Source organism: Ranitomeya imitator, chromosome 1 (assembly GCF_032444005.1).
Source record: "Ranitomeya imitator isolate aRanImi1 chromosome 1, aRanImi1.pri, whole genome shotgun sequence".
In the NCBI taxonomy this organism is placed as follows: domain Eukaryota; kingdom Metazoa; phylum Chordata; class Amphibia; order Anura; family Dendrobatidae; genus Ranitomeya; species Ranitomeya imitator.
In genome coordinates, this window is record NC_091282.1 from 640,190,713 (window position 1) to 640,210,607 (window position 19,895).

The window sequence follows — 19,895 nt, forward strand, 5'->3', positions numbered from 1 at the left end:
TATGTCCGAAAAACGCAGCAAAGCACAAACTACTGATCAAACAAAAAAACAATGTTTGCAGCGAAAAAACACAGCAAAAACGCCCTGTGTTAACTTAGAGAGCCATGGCACTATTTTTTGATTGATAACATTATATAAAGGCTTGTTATTTTTGTGAGTCTGTACATCAGACAGACCTGGATGCACCTGCTATGCCAGTCTGTATATCAACCGGGCCCGCCTGCACCTGTAATGCCAGTCTGTACATCAGCTGCATGCACCTGCCATGCCAGTCTGTATATCAACTGTACCCGCCTGCACTTGCCATGCCAGTCTGTACATCAGCTGGATGCACCTGCCATGCCAGTCTGTATATCAACCGGACCCGCCTGCACCTGCCATGCCAGTCTGTACATCAGCCGGATGCACCGGCCATGCCAGTCTGTATATCAACCGGACCCGCCTGCACCTGCCGTGCCAGTCTGTACATCATCCAGATGCACCTGCCATGCCAGTCTGTATATCAACTGGACCCGCCTGCACCTGCCATGCCAGTTTGTACATCAGCTGGATGCACCTGCCATGCCAGTCTGTATATCAACCGGACCCGCCTGCACCTGCCGTGCCAGTCTGTACATCAGCCAGATGCACCTGCCATGCCAGTCTGTATATCAACTGGACCCGCCTGCACCTGCCATGCCAGTCTGTACATCAGCTGGATGCACCTGCCATGCCAGTCTGTATATCAACCGGACCCGCCTGCACCTGCCGTGCCAGTCTGTACATCAGCCAGATGCACCTGCCATGCCAGTCTGTATATCAACTGGACCCGCCTGCACCTGCCATGCCAGTCTGTAAATGAGCTGGATGCACCTGCTATGCCAGTCTGTATATCAACCGGACCCGCCTGCACCTGCCATGCCAGTCTGTACATCAGCCGGATGCACCTGCCATGCCAGTCTGTATATCAACCGGACCCGCCTGCACTTGCCATGCCAGTCTGTATATCAACTGGACCCGCCTACACCTGCCGTGCCAGTCTGTACATCAGCCGGATGCACCTGCCATGCCAGTCTGTATATCAACCGGACCCGCCTGCACCTGTCATGCCAGTCTGTACATCACCCGGATGCACCTGCCATGCCAGTATGTATATCAACCGGACCCGCCTGCACCTGCCGTGCCAGTCTGTACATCAGCCGGATGCACCTGCCATGCCAGTCTGTATATCAACCGGACCCGCCAGCACCTGCTGTGCCAGTCTGTACATCAGACGGACCCATCTGCCATGCCAGTCTGGACATCGGACAGACACACCTGCACCTTCCGTGCCAGCCTGTACATCTGCCAGTCCCATCATCACTTGCCGGGCTAAAGTGTGCATCAGCTGTACCCAGTCAAATCCGGCCAGTGCCTGAATGCATCAGCTGTCCTCTCCTTCCAGACTATTCCAGTTACCTGTCACTTGGGGGCAGCTTCCATGCGTCTATGGTCTGGCCTGGAGTAGCATCTAGTCTCCATCTGGAGCCAAGCCTAACCACACAATCAGAGGCCCTAGTGAAAAGTAAGGTGTTCACCTAGTTACGCCCTTCCAGGTTCTCCTTGGACCCCGGCATAGTGGTTTCACCACTCCCATTACACCTTTCCCATATAGTATGGCAACCTATTAAAACCATGCAAGGGTATGGACCCGATAGAGATCCCTTGTTAGCCCAGTTAAAAGCCAATGTTCCTGATTTCTAAGTGGCAGGAAACCTTCCGAAAGACAATAATAACAGAAATTGGTACCGAAAAATAGGGATAAGTTCTTGGGGTTACAACGTCACACTCATGTCATCAAACATGTGCCTCGCATTCAAGTCAATTCAAAGCCCTGTAGAATTCCTGGGGCCACCAAAAGGCAGTCTCAGAGGGGGCAATCCAGAACTGACGACACCACTTAACACTGTTAGTTATGGTAAAGTGGTCCCATGAAGGCACAGTGGGTTGCCAGGTGGTGCCCAGCCTTGGCTTTGGGCAGAGGGGGAGGGTATGTAGCAATGTTAGGGAGGCTAGGGTTAAATCCTAGCTTTGCAGGCTGATTAGTGCACCAGGCTGGCCTGCATATAACCAGGCTAGGCGTTCATATAACGTAGTCTTCTCTGAGAAGAGTCAGCACAGGCCATGTAGAGAGAACCACAAGTATCATTGGTTACTATGGACAATAGCAGTTTTGCGTGACCGAGCTGGAGCTAGCTCAGCCGTGTATGAGTAGCCAGGGTCTGTTCTGTTTACTCAGCACCTGGACAAGGCTGTGATTTATGTTTATGAGTTTGTCCTGTGCTGTGCAACCTGTGGAAAGCAATAAAAACTGCATGTGTTTGGACCAAAATTGCATTGCTTGTGTGAATGCTAACTAAAGCCTTATGCCTACCAGAGAGAATGAATCCTTCACCCACATCCCACTGCCACCCTCTGTTACCCTCCCTTCCTTGAGGTGTACTCTGTGCGCATCTACTCCCCCTCCAACCTCCAACTGGCTGTCATTTACCGCCCCCCAGGGCCAGCCACCACCTTCTTTGACCACTTCACCACCTGGCTACTTCATTTCCTTTCTGCAGACATCCCCACTATCATCATGAGCGACTTCAACATCCTCATTGACACTTCCCTCTCAGCTGCCACTAAACATCTATCTATCACTTCCTCCTTCGGCCTCACTCAATGGTCTTCTGCAGCCACTCACAAAGATGGCCTCACACTGGACCTCATCTTCACCCGCCTCTGCTCCCTATCTAACCTCTCTAACTCACCTATTCCTCTTTCTGACCACAACCTACTCACATTCTCTTCCCTCTCCACTCCTTGTCTTAAATCCCCACCCCACAAACTTGCACACCCTTGCAGAAATCTTAAACACCTTGATCTACTCTCACTCTCTGAATCCCTCCTGCCTCTTGCAAACATAAGTTCCCTACACAATGCGGATGACGCTGCAGCTCTATATAACACCACAATAGCTGTAGCTTTGGAATCTCTTGCCCCTCTCGCACATACCAAAGCTCGCAAAATCAACAGACAGTCCTGGCACACCAGCCTGACTAAATAAGTGAGGAGGGCTTCCAGGGCTGCTGAGTGGAGATGGAAAAGATCCAACTCCAATGAGCACTTCATCACATTCAAACAGTCCCTCACTACTTTCAAGACCACACTCGCCACAGCTAAACAAACCTACTTCTCATCTCTCATATCCTCCCTGTTTCACAACCCTAAACAGTTATTCAACACCTTCAATTCTCTCCTCCATCCCCCAGCACCCCCTCCCTCCCCACTCATCTCAGCTGAAGACTTTGCTTCATTTTTCAAGCAGAAGATTGACAACATCAGAGACAGTTTAGTCGACAACCCCCAGAGCCCTTCCTCCCAACTACCCAGCCCTCCACCTCCAAAACCAACTTCTCCACCATTACAGAAGATCGACTCTACACTCTACTCTCATGATCGCATCTCACCACCTGTGCACTTGACCCGATCCCTTTCAACTTCATCCCAAACCTCACCACAGTCTTCAACCCAACCCTAACCCATTTATTCAACCTATCACTAACAACTGGTGTTTTCCCCTCAAGCTTTAAACATGCCTCAATCACACCTATCCTCAAAAAACCCTCTCTTGACCCATCCTCTGTATCTAGCTATCACCCTATATCACTTCTCCTCTATGCCTCAAAACTACTGGAACAACACGTCCATCTTGAACTGTCTTCCCATCTCTCTTCATGCTCCCTCTTCAACCGCTTACAATCAGGCTTTCGGTCACACCACTCAACTGAAACTGCCCTAACTAAGGTCACCAATGACCTATTAACTGCCAAGAGCAAGCAACACTACTCTATCCTCCTCCTCTTGGACCTGTCCTCTGCCTTTGACACAGTGGACCATTCCCTATTACTACAGACCCTCTCATCCCTTGGCATCACAGACTTGGCCCTATCCTGGATCTCGTCATACCTAACTGACTGGACATTCAGCGTCTCCCACTCACACACCACCTCCTCACCTCGCCCCCTATCTGTCAGAGTCCCGCAAGGTTCAGTTCTAATGCCCCTGCTCTTCTCCATTTACACTTTTGGCCTGGGACAGCTCATAGAATCTCACAGTTTTCAGCATCTTCTCTATGCTGACGACACGCAGATCTACATCTCTGGGCCAGATATCACCACCCTACTAACCAGAATCCCTCAATGTCTATCCGCTATTTCATCCTTCTTCTCCGCTAGTTTTCTAAAACTTAACATGGACAAAACAGAATTTGTCGTCTTTCCCCCATCTCACGCGAACCCCCCAACGAACCTATCCATTACAGTAAACGGGTGCCCACTCTCCTCAGTCCCTCAAGCTCGCTGTCTCGGGGTAACCCTTGACACTGATCTCTCCTTCATACCACATATCCAAGCCCTTTTCACTTCTTGCTGCCTTCAACTCAAAAATATTTCATGGATCCGTACATTCCTAAACCAAGAGTCTGCATAAACCCTAGTCCATGCCCTCATCATCTCCCGCCTCGACTACTGTAACCTCCTCCTCTGTGGCCTCCCCTCTAACACTCTCGCACCCCTCCAATCAATTCTAAACTCAGCTGCCTGACAAACCCACCTGTCCCCCGCTATTCCCTGGCCTTTCCCCTCTGTCAATCCTTTCACTGGCTCCCCATTACCCAGAGACTCCAGTACAAAAGCCTGACCATGACATACAAAGCCATCCACAACCTGTCTCCTCCATACATCTGTGACCTTGTCTCCCAGTACTTTCCTGCACGCAACCTCCGATCCTCACAAGATCTCCTTCTCTACTCCCCTCTTCCCACAATTGCATACAAGATTTCTCTCGCGCATCCCCCCTACTCTGGAACTCTCTACCACAACATATCAGACTCACCTACCATCGAACCCTTCAAAAAGAACCTGAAGACCCACCTCTTCCGACAAGCCTACAACCTGCAGTAACCACCGATCGACCAAACCACTGCACGACCAGCTCTATCCTCACCTACTGTATCCTCACCCATCCCTTGTAGATTGTGAGCCCTCGCGGGCAGGGTCCTCTCTCCTCCTGTACCAGTTGTGACTTGTACTGTTCAAGATTATTGTACTTGTTTTTATTATGTATACCCCTCCTCACATGTAAAGCGCCATGGAACAAATGGCGCTATAATAATAAATAATAATCCCTACAATGTATATCTTACTTTTTCACATAAATCTATATACAGTTATATGAAAAAGTTTGGGCACCCCTATTAATTTTAAGCTTAATGTTTTATAAAAATTGTTTTTTTTGCAACAGCTATTTCAGTTTCATATATCTAATAACTGTTGGACACAGTAATGTTTCTGCCTTGAAATGAGGTTTATTGTACTAACAGAAAATGTGCAATCTGCATTCAAACAAAATTTGACAGGTGCATAAGTATGGGCACCCCACCAGAAAAGTGACATTAATATTTAGTAGATCCTCCTTTTGCAAAAATAACAGCCTCTAGTCGCTTCCTGTAGCTTTTAATGAGTTCCTGGATCCTGGATGAAGGTATTTTTGACCATTCCTCTTTACAAAACAATTCCAGTTCAGTTAAGTTTGATGCTTTGGGGCTGTGTGGCCAATGCCGGAACCGGGAATCTTGTTAAAGTTGAGGGACGCATGTGTGGCACCCCTAGGGGTATTTGCCACAAAAATAGTTACTGACAGTAAGTACAAATACTAAAATAGCAAGACTGCACTACCACCTCCGGCCAGAAGGGGGAGCTCCAGAGACTCCCCTTGATCCATTCTGGTCTGAGAGAAGAACTGGCAGTTGGGCTAAGGAGCTGATAGTGAGAGGTCATACAGCTGAATCTCTAACAGCCCTATGACTGTTTCCAGGCCCAAATCACCGGCCTGAGGAGAAAAGGGACAGAGAAAAAGGACATTGTGAGAACCGGGTAGCATTAATCACTACCCAGAACAGGCGCAAAGACGGATACCGGATCCGTGGCTGTATTCATTACATATAATACAGCAACCGGAAAAACGTGAGGTGATATCAGCTTCACTAGGGCCGGACGCAGCAACAGACACAGAGTTCAGCGGTACTCCTGGAGGGGGTAAGCCGATAAAAGGACTCGGGTTGCCCGTCGAACCAGGACCCGGAGGGGAGATTGGGCCGGCAGCCAGTTCACATACAGCAGCAGGGCCACACAGATATTGCGTACAATAAGAGGCGAAGACCCCGGCAGGGTCAAAGTAACTCAGAGTTCCCATACAGACTCCGGTGACAGGACTGGTTGTAAATCCTTTTTTGTTAAAGCAAACTGGTTAAACGTTTCAGTGCCTCAGTCTTTCATTTGGACAATAGCCATCTATCCAGGATTGGGATCATCACCGCTGGGAGAACCTGCTGCTGATCAAGTAAGTGCCTGTTCCCTCACGATACCCTTTACACTGTGCATTGCCTGAGGCCACAGCACCGAGTCAAGCCACCCGTGACACCCCCCTCAAGAGACAGACCCCATTGGTCCGGTGCTGGGTACCCCGGTCTCTTGGGCGTCACAATTGGCGTCACGAACAGGATCTAGCCAGCCCGTATACCGGGTATTGTGTGCCGTGATTGGAGCCCAAAACTGTGAAAACTTGGATGAAAAATCTTGAAAATTGACTTTATTAAAGAAAAATCCATTCTCCATTGAAAACTATTGAAAGTGACTTTTCCCCATTGGTTATAACGGAGTAAAGATGGCCGCCATCCCCTGAGGTAATCACTTCATAACCGTTAGGCACGAGACTGTTAATTGAGCTACGCCATCACCTGAGCCCCAGTCTAACTGAAAAACTTCAGAATCCGCCATTACAGAGCGCGGTGGGTGGGAGCAGCAGGGGGCGTGTCATTGTGGGCGGCACCAAGCTGAGCGCTCTGACATCAGAGCAAGGGGAAAATCGATCCTGCTGCACAGCGGAACGAATCTACACTATCCCGACGGAAGCGGAGGACCGGAAGGGTCCGGATTAACTAAGGGGGCACAGTATGTCGCAGCACGGAGACGCCGCAGCACCCGGCGACGCTAATGCAGCTGAAAGACAGAGTGTCGATAGAGAGTCCGGTAGCGCAGCGGTGCAAGGAGTGGCGCCCATCATGCCGGTGCTGATGCCATATACCCCGGGTGGCCCATGGCTTCCAATGTATGAAGGTGAGCCTAATACCCTTGACGATTTCAGAGAAAAGATGCTGGCCCATTTTGACATGTTCCCTGTGGGTGAAGTTCAGCGTGTTAGTCTCCTGATGATGCAGTTAAGTGGCCATGCTAAGCGAGAAGTCACAGCATGGGCAGCTGATCTAAAAGGCACTGTTGAACGCATATTTGCTGGATTAAAAGCTACATTTGAAACCACTGCCAGCAGCAAAGCTAAAGTACGATTCTTTAATTGCAAACAAAAAGTTAATGAGGGCGTGAGAGACTTTGCCTTAAACCTGCAGGAAGCCCTTAAATCACTTACACTGGCTGAACCCATTTTTAACACCGGAGCGGATAAACTGCTAAGAGATCAATTTATTGAGGGACTCTACACCCCTTCTCACCGGGGGCATGTGAGCATGCTTGTTTTTAAGAACCCTGAATTGACATTTGTCCAATTAAAGGAGAGCGTTATATGTCTCCAGCTGGCAGAGGCACCTCGGGATCAGGATCCTGCGCAACCCATGGCAGAGGCTCCTCAACAACATGGAGTACCAGTGACATCAGCTATGTCCGGGGCCATTGCTAAGCCCCTGGGGCCCAGTACTAATGAGGCTCTTCAACAAAAGCTTGACTCTTTAACTGATGTTGTTGCTTCAATGGCTAAAACCATGCAGGAGATGAGAGGACCCAAGATGGAGTTGTCAAACCGTAGAGAAGGTGTTCCATGGATGAGACCCCGGAGATACCCGACATGGAGAGGACGACCCCGCGACCGCTACCAACCGGATGGACAGCCCATTTGCCGCCGTTGCCAGCAGCCAGGCCACTTTGCACGAGATTGTGATTTAAACGGGAATCCCCTGGGAATGCGGGCCGCTTCGCAGGAATGAACTTTCAAGGCCCAACACCCTGGCACGACAGGTACATCGGAGGACGACCCATTATCCCTATCGTGCTGGACGGAATGCCCCTCAACGCTTTGCTGGACACAGGTTCCCAGATTTCATCTATACCGTATATCCTTTATAAGAGGTACTGGGCTGATGCAGATATTGATAAAGGGCCCTCTGATGTTGAACTAGATATATGGGCCAGTAATGGTAAGTTGGTACCGAAACTAGGATTCAGGGAGATGACCATAAAGATTGGTAAAGTAGAATTGAAGAAACAGGGTATAATTGTTGTTGATGTTGACCGGCGGAACTGTGAACCAACTGTATTGATAGGAATGAATGTGTTAGAGAACTGCTTTTCCGAAGTCATTTCTGTCTTACAGCAAATTGCTGAAACTGCCCAATCCTGCCAGCAGAGAGTTCTCCGGAGGGAAATAAAAGTATTGATGTTAAGGCAACAGGTAGAAATTGCAGGTGGAGAAATCGGCAGTGTGAGGGTAAGTGATCCAACATCTATTGTAATCCCACCAAAAACAGAAATGCTGGTATGGTGTAGAGCAGCCATTGGTACTAAGGGACGAGATTATCAAGCCTTAATAGAACCAGTGTACACCGACAGCAGGCCCACTGTACTCACAGCACGAGGGATAGTCGAGGTACACCGGGGACGAGTGCCGGTACGACTTTTGAACTGTGGAGAGGAAGAGGTCACTTTGCCAAGGTATGCTACAATGGCAAAGCTATATACTGTTGACAACAATGCCATCACAACCATTGAGCCCTTAGAACCAACCTGTCAGGTGGAAGGCAATGGCTCAGATGGAGAAATGGAGGATTGGTGCCAACAGCTACACGTGGGCATAAATTCAACACCTACCCATCAAAAACAAGGGGTGTATAGGCTAGTGACGGAATATGAACAAGTCTTCAGTAAACACCCATTGGACTTCGGACGGATAGAAGGGGTAGAACACACAATCCCCACCAGTGACCATCCCCCAATAAAAGAAAGATATAGACCCATACCGCCCGCTCACTATCAATGTGCAAAAGATATGCTGAGGGAGATGAAACAGGCCGGGGTAATAAGAGACAGCTGTAGCCCCTGGGCGGCCCCTCTAGTGATTGTCAAAAAAAAGGACGGAACCATGAGAATGTGCGTAGACTACCGGAAGATTAATAACATCACCCATAAAGACGCCTACCCCTTGCCTAGGATAGAAGAGTCCTTAACTGCTTTGAAATCTGCTAATTATTTTTCCACCTTAGACTTAACAAGCGGGTATTGGCAAGTCCCTGTGGCTGAGCGAGATAAGGAAAAGACGGCATTCACCACACCAATGGGTCTATGTGAATTTAATCGCATGCCGTTCGGACTCTGCAACGCATCCGGTACCTTCCAGCGGCTGATGGAATGCTGCCTCGGACACAAGAACTTCGAGACCGTCCTCCTGTACCTAGATGATGTGATCGTCTACTCAAAGACTTACGAACAACACTTAATAGACCTGGCAGAAGTGTTCGAAGCCTTATCCAGGTATGGCATGAAAGTCAAGCCATCCAAATGTCACCTTCTCAAGCCAAAGGTACAGTACCTGGGACACATCGTGAGTTCGGAGGGAGTAGCACCAGATCCCGAGAAAATAAGCGCCATAAGGGATTGGCCAAGACCTACCAGCGCAAAAGAAGTGAGACAATTCCTGGGATTGGTGGGTTACTATCGCAGATTTATAAAAGGATTTACCAAGTTGGCAGCACCCTTGCAGGACACCTTAGTAGGGCAGACGAAGAAACCTTCAAACCGAAACCCTCCTTTTCAGTGGAACGACGAAAGGGAAGACTCCTTTGAACAACTAAAGAAGGCACTAACCGGAGAAGAGGTTCTGGCATACCCAGATTACCATCAACCTTTCATCCTCTACACCGATGCCAGTATTGTGGGACTAGGAGCGGTGCTGTCACAAAAGCAAGAAGGTCGGGAGAAAGTCATCGCCTTTGCAAGTAGAAAGCTCCGGCCTACTGAAAGAAATTCAGAAAATTACAGCTCCTTCAAATTGGAACTACTGGCAGTAGTTTGGGCTGTGACTGAACGTTTCAAACACTATCTGGCCGCTGCAGAATTTATTGTCTATACTGACAACAATCCGTTGACCCACCTGGACACAGCCAAATTAGGTGCGTTAGAACAGCGATGGATAGCCCGGTTATCTAATTACAACTTCAAGATCAAGTATCGAGCAGGTCGCAAGAATGGAAATGCCGATGCCCTATCCCGGATGCCACACTTGAGAGATGTAGAAGAAGAAATGGGGGAGCTTGAAGAAATTGAACTACCAGCCTTCCATCATCCCAAGGCAAAACATCATCAGTCAAGTACCTATCAGAAACAACAAGAGGTGAATTTAAATCCGTTAGCACACCATAGATGGGCTGACACCCAAGACAGCAATCCGGCTGTGAAGTTGGTGAAGGAACTGTTAACTGAGCAAAGTGCATATCCCGATGAGGATGCCCCAGAAGAGACGCATCAACTCTGGAAAGAGAGAGGCAAAATGTTCCTGTATCAAGGGAAGCTCTGTAGAAGGTACACCAATCCGAAAACACATGAATTGGTTTGGCAGATTATCGTGCCTAAACAAGATGTCAAGATGGTCCTCGAAGCTTACCATAATGGTGCTGGTCACTTCGGTTGGAAAAAATTAGAAGTACTTCTAAGAGAAAGATTTTATTGGGTCGGGATGAGAAAATCAATCGAACAGTGGTGCAGAAATTGTGGCCCGTGCAACCTCAGAAGAAACGATCAAAAGAACCAAAGAGCACCACTGCAGCCCATAATCACCAAACAACCACTTGAACTTGTAGCCATGGACCACGTGAAGTTGACACCAAGCCGGTCTGGCTATGTCTATGCCTTGACCATCGTGGACCATTATTCACGCTTCTTGGTAGTAGTACCCGTAAAAGATCTGACAGCAAAAACAGCAGCCAAAGCGTTCCAAACGTACTTTTGTAGACCCCATGGATATCCGGAACAGGTTCTCACCGACCAAGGTACAGCCTTTGAATCAGAGATCTTCAGAGAATTCTGTAATATGTATGGTTGCAAAAAGATCCGGACGACGGCCTATCATCCACAAACAAACGGCTTATGCGAGAAGATGAACCATATTGTAATAGAACTACTAAAGACTTTACCTGAGGCAGAAAGGAATCAATGGCCAGAGAAATTGCCTGACTTGGTGGATCTGTATAATCATGTCCCGGTGAGCTCCACCAACTGCACCCCAGCTTACCTTATGCGTGCAAGACCCGGCCAATTACCAATCGATCTAGAAATGGGAATTCTGAAACCAGACGCAGAAGTTCAAGACTCCAATTGGGATATCATACGGCAAAAGCAGTATCGCCAAGTGCAAGAGAGTGTGGAAAGAAGCCTTCAGCAAACTAGAGAAAGACAAGAGCGAACTTTCAACCAGAATGCTCTAGCGACCCCATTAAGACCGGGTGACCAAGTGCTCAAGAGAAATCGTCGAACCAATAAACTAGACAATCAGTGGGAAGCCGTACCCTACACAGTTTTACCAACAAGAATGGATAATCCTAAAATGTGTCTCATTAGCAAAAACGGAGGCTTAACATCTGTACTAGTGTCAAGAGACAATCTTAAATTGTGTCCGGAAGCATTGAAAGAGCCAGAAGTTGTCCAGCCAGAACCAGAAGGTATTCAACCCATACAGGTTCAACCAGTAAAGGAAAAAGAAGAGGAAATGTATCACACCTGTATAGGAGACTTTCCCAAAACCCTACTAACATACCATGGTGCAGTAGTGGTTCCCATGGTGGCCTTTTACCCAACACCGAACCCAATACCAGAAGTCCCAAGACAGGAAGAGGCTGACCCCGTACTACAGGAGGTTCCAGGCCAGGAAGAACAGATTCCTGATCAGAGTAATCTCATTCACGGTGGACTTGCCAACTCCATAGTCATGGAATTATCTTTAGCAGAGCGGGCAGATACTACATCCGCAGTAGACAGTAGTACACCACATGAAGAGACACCGCTATTACGTAGATCACAGCGTAGTACCCAGGGTCAATTACCGGCCAGGTATGCAGATTACCAACTATAAAGCTCATAATGTGAATTGTATATATGTTATGCCGTATATAGTTAAACAGAAAATGTAGTATAGTCATTGCTATCAGTCTGCAACGTTTAAGCCCAGTGCCTACAGAGACTTGTCTGTATGAACTTAGTGCATATTCTTGAACTTTTTATCAGCCCGGAGGCACTAAATCAAAGCTCCGGAAAGACTGCTTTTTGAACTTTGCTTTTTGCTCTTTTTGAACTTTCTTTAGACTTTATATTGATAACTCCGTTGGAAAAATGGAACTAAATTCCTGGACACTAAGTACAGTGCCGTTCCTAATACCTTCAAGGATAGAACTGTATTAATGGACGCTATTTGAAGTGACTTTTTACAGAACTCTATTTTTGTTTCCTTGAGTGGTTTTTGTAACTTTTCATTTTTAAGACTCTGTACATATTAATTGTTATTTCAAAATGTTATTGTCCCACAGTCCCGGAGTACTGTTCTTAACTAAGGGGGAATGTGGCACCCCTAGGGGTATTTGCCACAAAAATAGTTACTGACAGTAAGTACAAATACTAAAATAGCAAGACTGCACTACCACCTCCGGCCAGAAGGGGGAGCTCCAGAGACTCCCCTTGATCCATTCTGGTCTGAGAGAAGAACTGGCAGTTGGGCTAAGGAGCTGATAGTGAGAGGTCATACAGCTGAATCTCTAAGAGCCCTATGACTGTTTCCAGGCCCAAATCACCGGCCTGAGGAGAAAAGGGACAGAGAAAAAGGACATTGTGAGAACCGGGTAGCATTAATCACTACCCAGAACAGGCGCAAAGACGGATACCGGATCCGTGGCTGTATTCATTACATATAATACAGCAACCGGAAAAACGTGAGGTGATATCAGCTTCACTAGGGCCGGACGCAGCAACAGACACAGAGTTCAGCGGTACTCCTGGAGGGGGTAAGCCGATAAAAGGACTCGGGTTGCCCGTCGAACCAGGACCCGGAGGGGAGATTGGGCCGGCAGCCAGTTCACATACAGCAGCAGGGCCACACAGATATTGCGTACAATAAGAGGCGAAGACCCCGGCAGGGTCAAAGTAACTCAGAGTTCCCATACAGACTCCGGTGACAGGACTGGTTGTAAATCCTTTTTTGTTAAAGCAAACTGGTTAAACGTTTCAGTGCCTCAGTCTTTCATTTGGACAATAGCCATCTATCCAGGATTGGGATCATCACCGCTGGGAGAACCTGCTGCTGATCAAGTAAGTGCCTGTTCCCTCACGATACCCTTTACACTGTGCATTGCCTGAGGCCACAGCACCGGGTCAAGCCACCCGTGACACCCCCCTCAAGAGACAGACCCCATTGGTCCGGTGCTGGGTACCCCGGTCTCTTGGGCGTCACAAATGGATTCCTCTCAGTATCAGCAGATTCTTGACAATAATGTTCATGAATCAGTGACAAAGTTGAAGTTACGCAGGGGATGGATCTTTCAGCAAGACAATGATCCAAAACACCGCTCCAAATCTACTCAGGCATTCATGCAGAGGAACAATTACACTGTTCTGGAATGGCCTTCCCAGTCCCCAGACCTGAATATCATTGAACATCTGTGGGATCGTTTGAAGAGGGCTGTCCATGCTCGCCGACCATCAAACTTAACTGAACTGGAATTGTTTTGTAAAGAGGAATGGTCAAAAATACCTTCATCCAGGATCCAGGAACTCATTAAAAGCTACAGGAAGCGACTAGAGGCTGTTATTTTTGCAAAAGGAGGATCTACTAAATATTAATGTCACTTTTCTGGTGGGGTGCCCATACTTATGCACTTGTCAAATTTTGTTTGAATGCAGATTGCACATTTTCTGTTAGTACAATGAACCTCATTTCAAGGCAGAAATATTACTGTGTCCAACAGTTATTAGATATATGAAACTGAAATAGCTGTTGCAAAAAAACAATTTTTATAAAACACTAAGCTTAAGATTAATAGGGGTGCCCAAACTTTTTCATATAACTGTATATATATTTTGTACATAAATATACATCTACGTATATACATACATTGTAAGATGGCTGCAGGCCAGGTCCTTGAGGGAAGATATGTATCATCGAGGTTGGTAGCGTCGGTGCTGTAAGCCCAGGAAACCAGGCTCCAGCACATGTAGTACAAACAGAGTTAACAGGGCGTATCAGGGCTGGGTTTACAAGCAGTCATTGAGATGGGTGGGAATGACTGGTCACATATACCCAACTCAGGGGCATGGTATGGAAAATAAAATGGACACCAGGTATCTCATTCAGATTCTGCGTCTCGAGATGTGTAGATCTCCAGTGTGTTCGCTAATGGACACTTTTCTGAGCAAACGTACTCGCACTACTATATGGACTATTTATTTTCTGCTTTTCACTCCATGGTGGACAAGGCTGTCTATTTGTTTTGCTTATGCTGAGCGGTTTATGCAGTCTAATAATAATAAACCGATTTCTCAATCATAGCTAATGTGTAGAAATCCTATAATATGTAAATGTCAGTGTGTTTGAATTTTTTATTTTGATAATTACATATATTTTTCTTTTGCTATTCATAAATATTTATGCTTTGTAGTTTGCTGTGTACATATATCTATTTTTATTTTGCCATTTCAAAATGTATATGTGTACCGATATTTATTTTTTTGTTTAATTATTATATTATTATTTTGCTATTTACATTTTGGGACAATAGGTGTGCTTGAACCACCAATCACCTGAATGTTTCTATTGTAGAAGCGATCAAGAGATTGCATGTTCAAGTGCCCCTTTTGTCCTAAAATACTGCAATACTGTAGTACAGAAGTCTATGGCCCGATTACTGACCTCCCATGATACCCGGACACATATGGGTGGCATAAGTGTCGCTGTGCAAGGAAACATCAGCGAAGGGATTGCAGGACGTCATCAGTGCTCCGTTATTCATTTTCTATAGTGGTTGTGTCCTCACTGATCATAAAGTGATGGCAGATCCTAGCGAGACTTTACATAATACTAATTCCCTGCCCTTTTACAAAAATACCTTAAAAATATATTGACCATTGGAGTATTCTGGGTCCTTAAGCAGCAGCAACGTAAGGCCGTGACAAGGCCAAAAATGCTGATATGAGGTTTTACTGCGATATGAGAAAGCAGCTGCCACTCACCCTGCTCTTGTAGGAAGATCATCCGGTCCAGCAGAATCAGGGTTTCCACTAGTGGGGCCAGCAGCAGGGCCAGGCTGAAGAACGACACCACTTTCTGGTGCTGGGACAACATTGCTTCTACTAATGTGTGACTGAGGGGGGTACAAGGATCCAAGCCAACACGCCGCAGTCCCTGCTTAGCATACCTGCAAAAGAAATGAACACATAGTCCATCATCTCCACATGCGTTAGTGAGCGGCACCGGAGAATGCCTCTCTACGTACTCTATGAAAAGCAGCTTGTGAGCATTCTTGATGGTCTGGACCCCAGCACGTTTCATGGTGGGATCTATACCTCGGATCACCATCTCCAGCACTGCCCTGTAACAATGAATCCGTAACATGTCGCTCTCCTCTTTGAGGCGCTCTATGTAGTCTTCGATGGCATGGCAAGCCACCTCTCTTGACTTGTAAGAAAGTTTGTGGCCGGGGAGTTCAGAGACCCAGGAACTTATGGGGTAGCCATACTGTTTTAGGGTCGAGTCAGGGCACTGACATGGAGCCAGCACCCCGGGAGGCCACGGCACTTCACTGGTTGTTAATTTCATATAGCAACAAGCAACAGAGGTGATGCCAACGATGTGGGGGCACCTGGTGAAGTGGCGCAACATGGCGACGCTGAGGTCTCCGCAGGCATGGAGTCCGGTTAATATAAAGTTGTCCTTCTGAGTAAAATGGCGCTGGTCTAAAGAGCTTATACTTGGACAGGAAGATACAACTGGGTCTTGTGTACAAGGAAATGTCAGACTCGTGTTGGATCCCGTCTCTTGGTGATCCATTAACTGCTGCATAAACTCTTCCCAGGAAGCTTGAGGGTCTACACAGGCTGAGACGTGAAGCGGAGGTCTGGTTGACTTGATGCTGGTAATATCGTAAGCAGCAATCTTAAAGTAGAGAGAAAAACAAAGTACAAATGAAAAGAATGTGGCAATAAAGTTGCAAGCAATATTCATCGGCAGGGATGGTGATATAAAAGCCAGCAGGGGTCATACTATTATGAGGTATGGGGCTTTTTCCACAAACAGACCTGGTGGTGGAAGCAAAAATAAACTTGGCACTCAAATTGATGAAAGATGAGGAAATTGCATTTATTTTTGCATCCAGACAAAAAACAGAAGAAATAACTGTACATTTTTGGTCTCACATTGGACCTTCATCAGGGTACCTTGCTGGTTCAGAAGGATAGGACAGTGTGCTTCAAATAAGCTGGAAGGATGATTAGAGGAAAATGCCTGAATGCTATTTAAGGAGGCAAAATTGAATGTAGCTAAATTGAATGTAGCGCGTCAATAAATGGCGACTGCTGCCGCTGTGGTAGAGTACTGGATGCAGAGTGGGGAATCAGAATTCAGTTCAGACAAGCGTCCTCCTGTCCAGCACCACCACAAACGCAGCACTTTGAAGCAGCGACCATAGTCACCCCACATGGATGCGCTGCACATAATCTCATCTACATGTACAGCAACCAGCACTTGGTCACAACGATAGTGATTACCCATAAAGGACTTGCTGAACTGAATTCTGATTCCCCACGCAGCATACAGTACTCTACCACAGTGACGGCAGTCGCTGTTTATGGAAGCGCTACATTTAATTTAGCCACATTCAATCTTGCCTCCTCAAATAGCATTCAGGCATTTTCCTCTTATCATCTTTCCAGCTTATTTGAAGCACAATGTCCTATCCTTCTGAACCAGCAAGATACTCTGATGAAGGTCCAATGTGAGACCGAAAACGTTCAGTTATTTCTTCTGTTTTTTTGTCTGGATGCAAAATAAATGCAATTCCTCATCTTTCAACAATTTGAGTGCCAAGTTTACTTTTGCTTAGATTACGAGTTGGATACCTTACTTGAGCACCATCCACAAGTCATTTTTGTTGAGTGCCTTGCTGTTTTCTACTTTTCAGACCTGGTGGTGGAGTCTGCATACTCCTGTCCCCAAAATGCACGTTCCAGGTTATTCCTCCAGCTCCATTACTCTCATTCCCTTCTTTTGAGGTCCACACTATCAGGCTCTTCCGTCCCCTCTCCCTCAGAGTAGCGGTCATATACCCAATTCCTTGACCATTTCTCTGCCTGTCTGCCGCACTTCATGTCTTCAGAACTACCAACCCTTATCCTGGGATACTTCAACATCCCCATTAACAGCCCCACTTCCACACCTGCATCCCAGCTTCTATCACTAACTAATTCTCTAGGTCTCTCACAACTCTCAACCTCTGAAACACACAAAGACAGTAACACCCTTGACCTGGTCTTTGTCCAGGTCTGTTCAATCTCCTACCTAGACAACTCACCGCTTCCCCTCTCTGACCACAACATTCTCTCCTTCACGCTCACAAATCCTCGCCCACCCCAGCACATTCCTATCTACCACAAATTTAGAAATCTATAAGCTAGTAACCCTCATACACTTTCAGACTCCCTACACTTATCATTGTCCCCAATCTCCTCTTTTTCCAGTCCTGATCTGGCTTTACATCACTACAATGACACTCCCAGAAGCACCCTGGAAGAGTAGCGCCCCTCACCCTCAGAACCTCCAAACACAGTAAAACAGCCCTGACTCACATCGCAAACTCAGCTTCTCCAGCGATGCTCTAGGTGTGCTGAACACTCATGGAGGAAAACTCGCACACCAGAAGACTTCATACACTTCAAATTTATGTTAAGAACCTATAATTCTACCCTTCACCTCGCCAAACAGCCCTTCTACACCACCCTGATCTCCTCACTATTCAACATCCCCAAGAAACGGTTTGACACCTTTCACTCCTTCCTCAGGCCAAAAAGCACAAGCCCCTATCACAGACATTTGTGCTGATGACCTGGCCTCCCACTTTATAGAGAAAATTGATAATATCTGTCAGGAAATCCACTCCCAGGCATCAAGTTCAGTGACTCCCATCCCTCCCTGCATTTCTCACTAACTCACCCATCGTAGAAGAAGTCTCCAAGCTCCTCTCTTCTTCTCATCCGACTTACTTGCACCACCGACCCCATTACCTCACATCTCCTCCAGTCTCTCTCTCCAGTCGTCACAACTCACCTAACTACAATTTTTAATATCTCCCTTTCCTCTGGCATTTTCCCCTCCTCCTTCAAACACTATCATTACTCCATTATTAAGGAAACCCTATCTCGATCCATCCTGCACAAATAATTACAGACCGGTCTCCAATCTCCCCTTCATCTCTAAACTCTTGGAGTGCCTGGTCTACTCCCGCCTTACCCGTTACCTCTCCACTCACTCCTTCCTAAACCCCTCACAGTCCGGCTTCCGCCCCCTACATTCGACAGAAACTGCACTCATCAAGGTGACCAATGACCTTCTGACAGCAAAATGTAACTGTGACCACTCTCTGCTCATTCTTCTCAACCTTTCTGCAGCTTTCGACACTGTTGACCACCCTCTCCTACTCTCTAGGCTCCAGTCACTAGGCATTAAGGACACTGCTCTCTCCTGGTTCTCCTCCTATCTGTCTGACCGCTCCTTCAGTGTTCTGTTCTCTGGCTCCACTTCATCTCTCCCCCTCACTGTCGGGGTACCTCAGGGCTCAGTCCTTGGCCCCCTTCTCTTCTCCCTCTACACGGCCCCAATTGGACAGACCATCAGCAGATTTGCCATTCAGTACCATATCCATGCTGGTGACACACAACTATACACGTCATCCCCTGACCTTACCCCCGCTGTACTACAAAACGCCACTGACTGTCTGTCCGCAGTCTCCAACATCATGTCCGCTCTCTATCTGAAACTCACCCTCTCCAAAACTGAACTTCCTCTGCTCCCGCCATCTACTAACCTCCCTAAACCTGACATTTTCCTCTCTGTGGGTGGCACCATAATAACACCCCGGCAGCAGGCGCGCTGTCTGGGTGTTATGTTTGACTCCGATCTCTCCTTCACCTCCCATATACAATCTCTTGCTCGCTCGTGCCGCTTACACCTAAAGAACATCTCTAGAATCCGTCGTTTTCTCACCATGGAAACAACAAAAACCCTCACTGTCGCCTTGATCCACTCCCGCCTGGACTACTGCAACGCTCTATTAATTGGCCTCCCCCTCACTCGACTTTCCCCTCTCCAGTCCATCCTTAATGCAGCAGCCAGGGTCGTCCACCTGGCTGCCCATTCATTACAGGATACAATTCAAAGTACTTGTTCTCACCCACAAAGCTCTCCACAGTGCGGCACCCCCTTACATCTCCTCCCTTATTTCGGCCTAACCGACCGCTGCGCTCTGCAATTGACGTTCTACTAACCTCTGCACTAATCCGTACCTCCCACTCCCGACTCCAAGACTTCTCCCGTGCTGCGCCAATCCTCTGGAATGCTCTACCCTAAGATATTAGGACCAGCCCCACCTTGCAGTTTTAGGCACATTTGTTCAGAGCAGCCTACCACGTTCCCTATTCAAAGTCATTGTATGTTTGTGTGTGTGCAGCCAATTCACTACTTCCATCTATCCCCCACCCTCTGAAGATGGCTGGGCCATCATTGTAAATACATCATTGTAAATA

At 47.3% G+C, this 19,895-nt stretch overlaps 1 protein-coding gene across 1 annotated transcript in view; it reads right to left on the minus strand.

Annotated features, from left to right (window-relative positions):
• The window catches only part of METTL25B (methyltransferase like 25B), a 48,552-nt gene that overhangs the window by 12,530 nt on the left and 16,127 nt on the right, over nucleotides 1–19,895 (minus strand). The window contains exons 7-8 of the mRNA XM_069727563.1: nucleotides 15,596–16,254; nucleotides 15,333–15,517 (exon numbers count right to left, since the gene is read on the minus strand). Coding sequence (XP_069583664.1) covers nucleotides 15,333–15,517; nucleotides 15,596–16,254 — 844 coding nt within the window. The remainder of the gene's footprint in view (nucleotides 1–15,332; nucleotides 15,518–15,595; nucleotides 16,255–19,895) is intronic.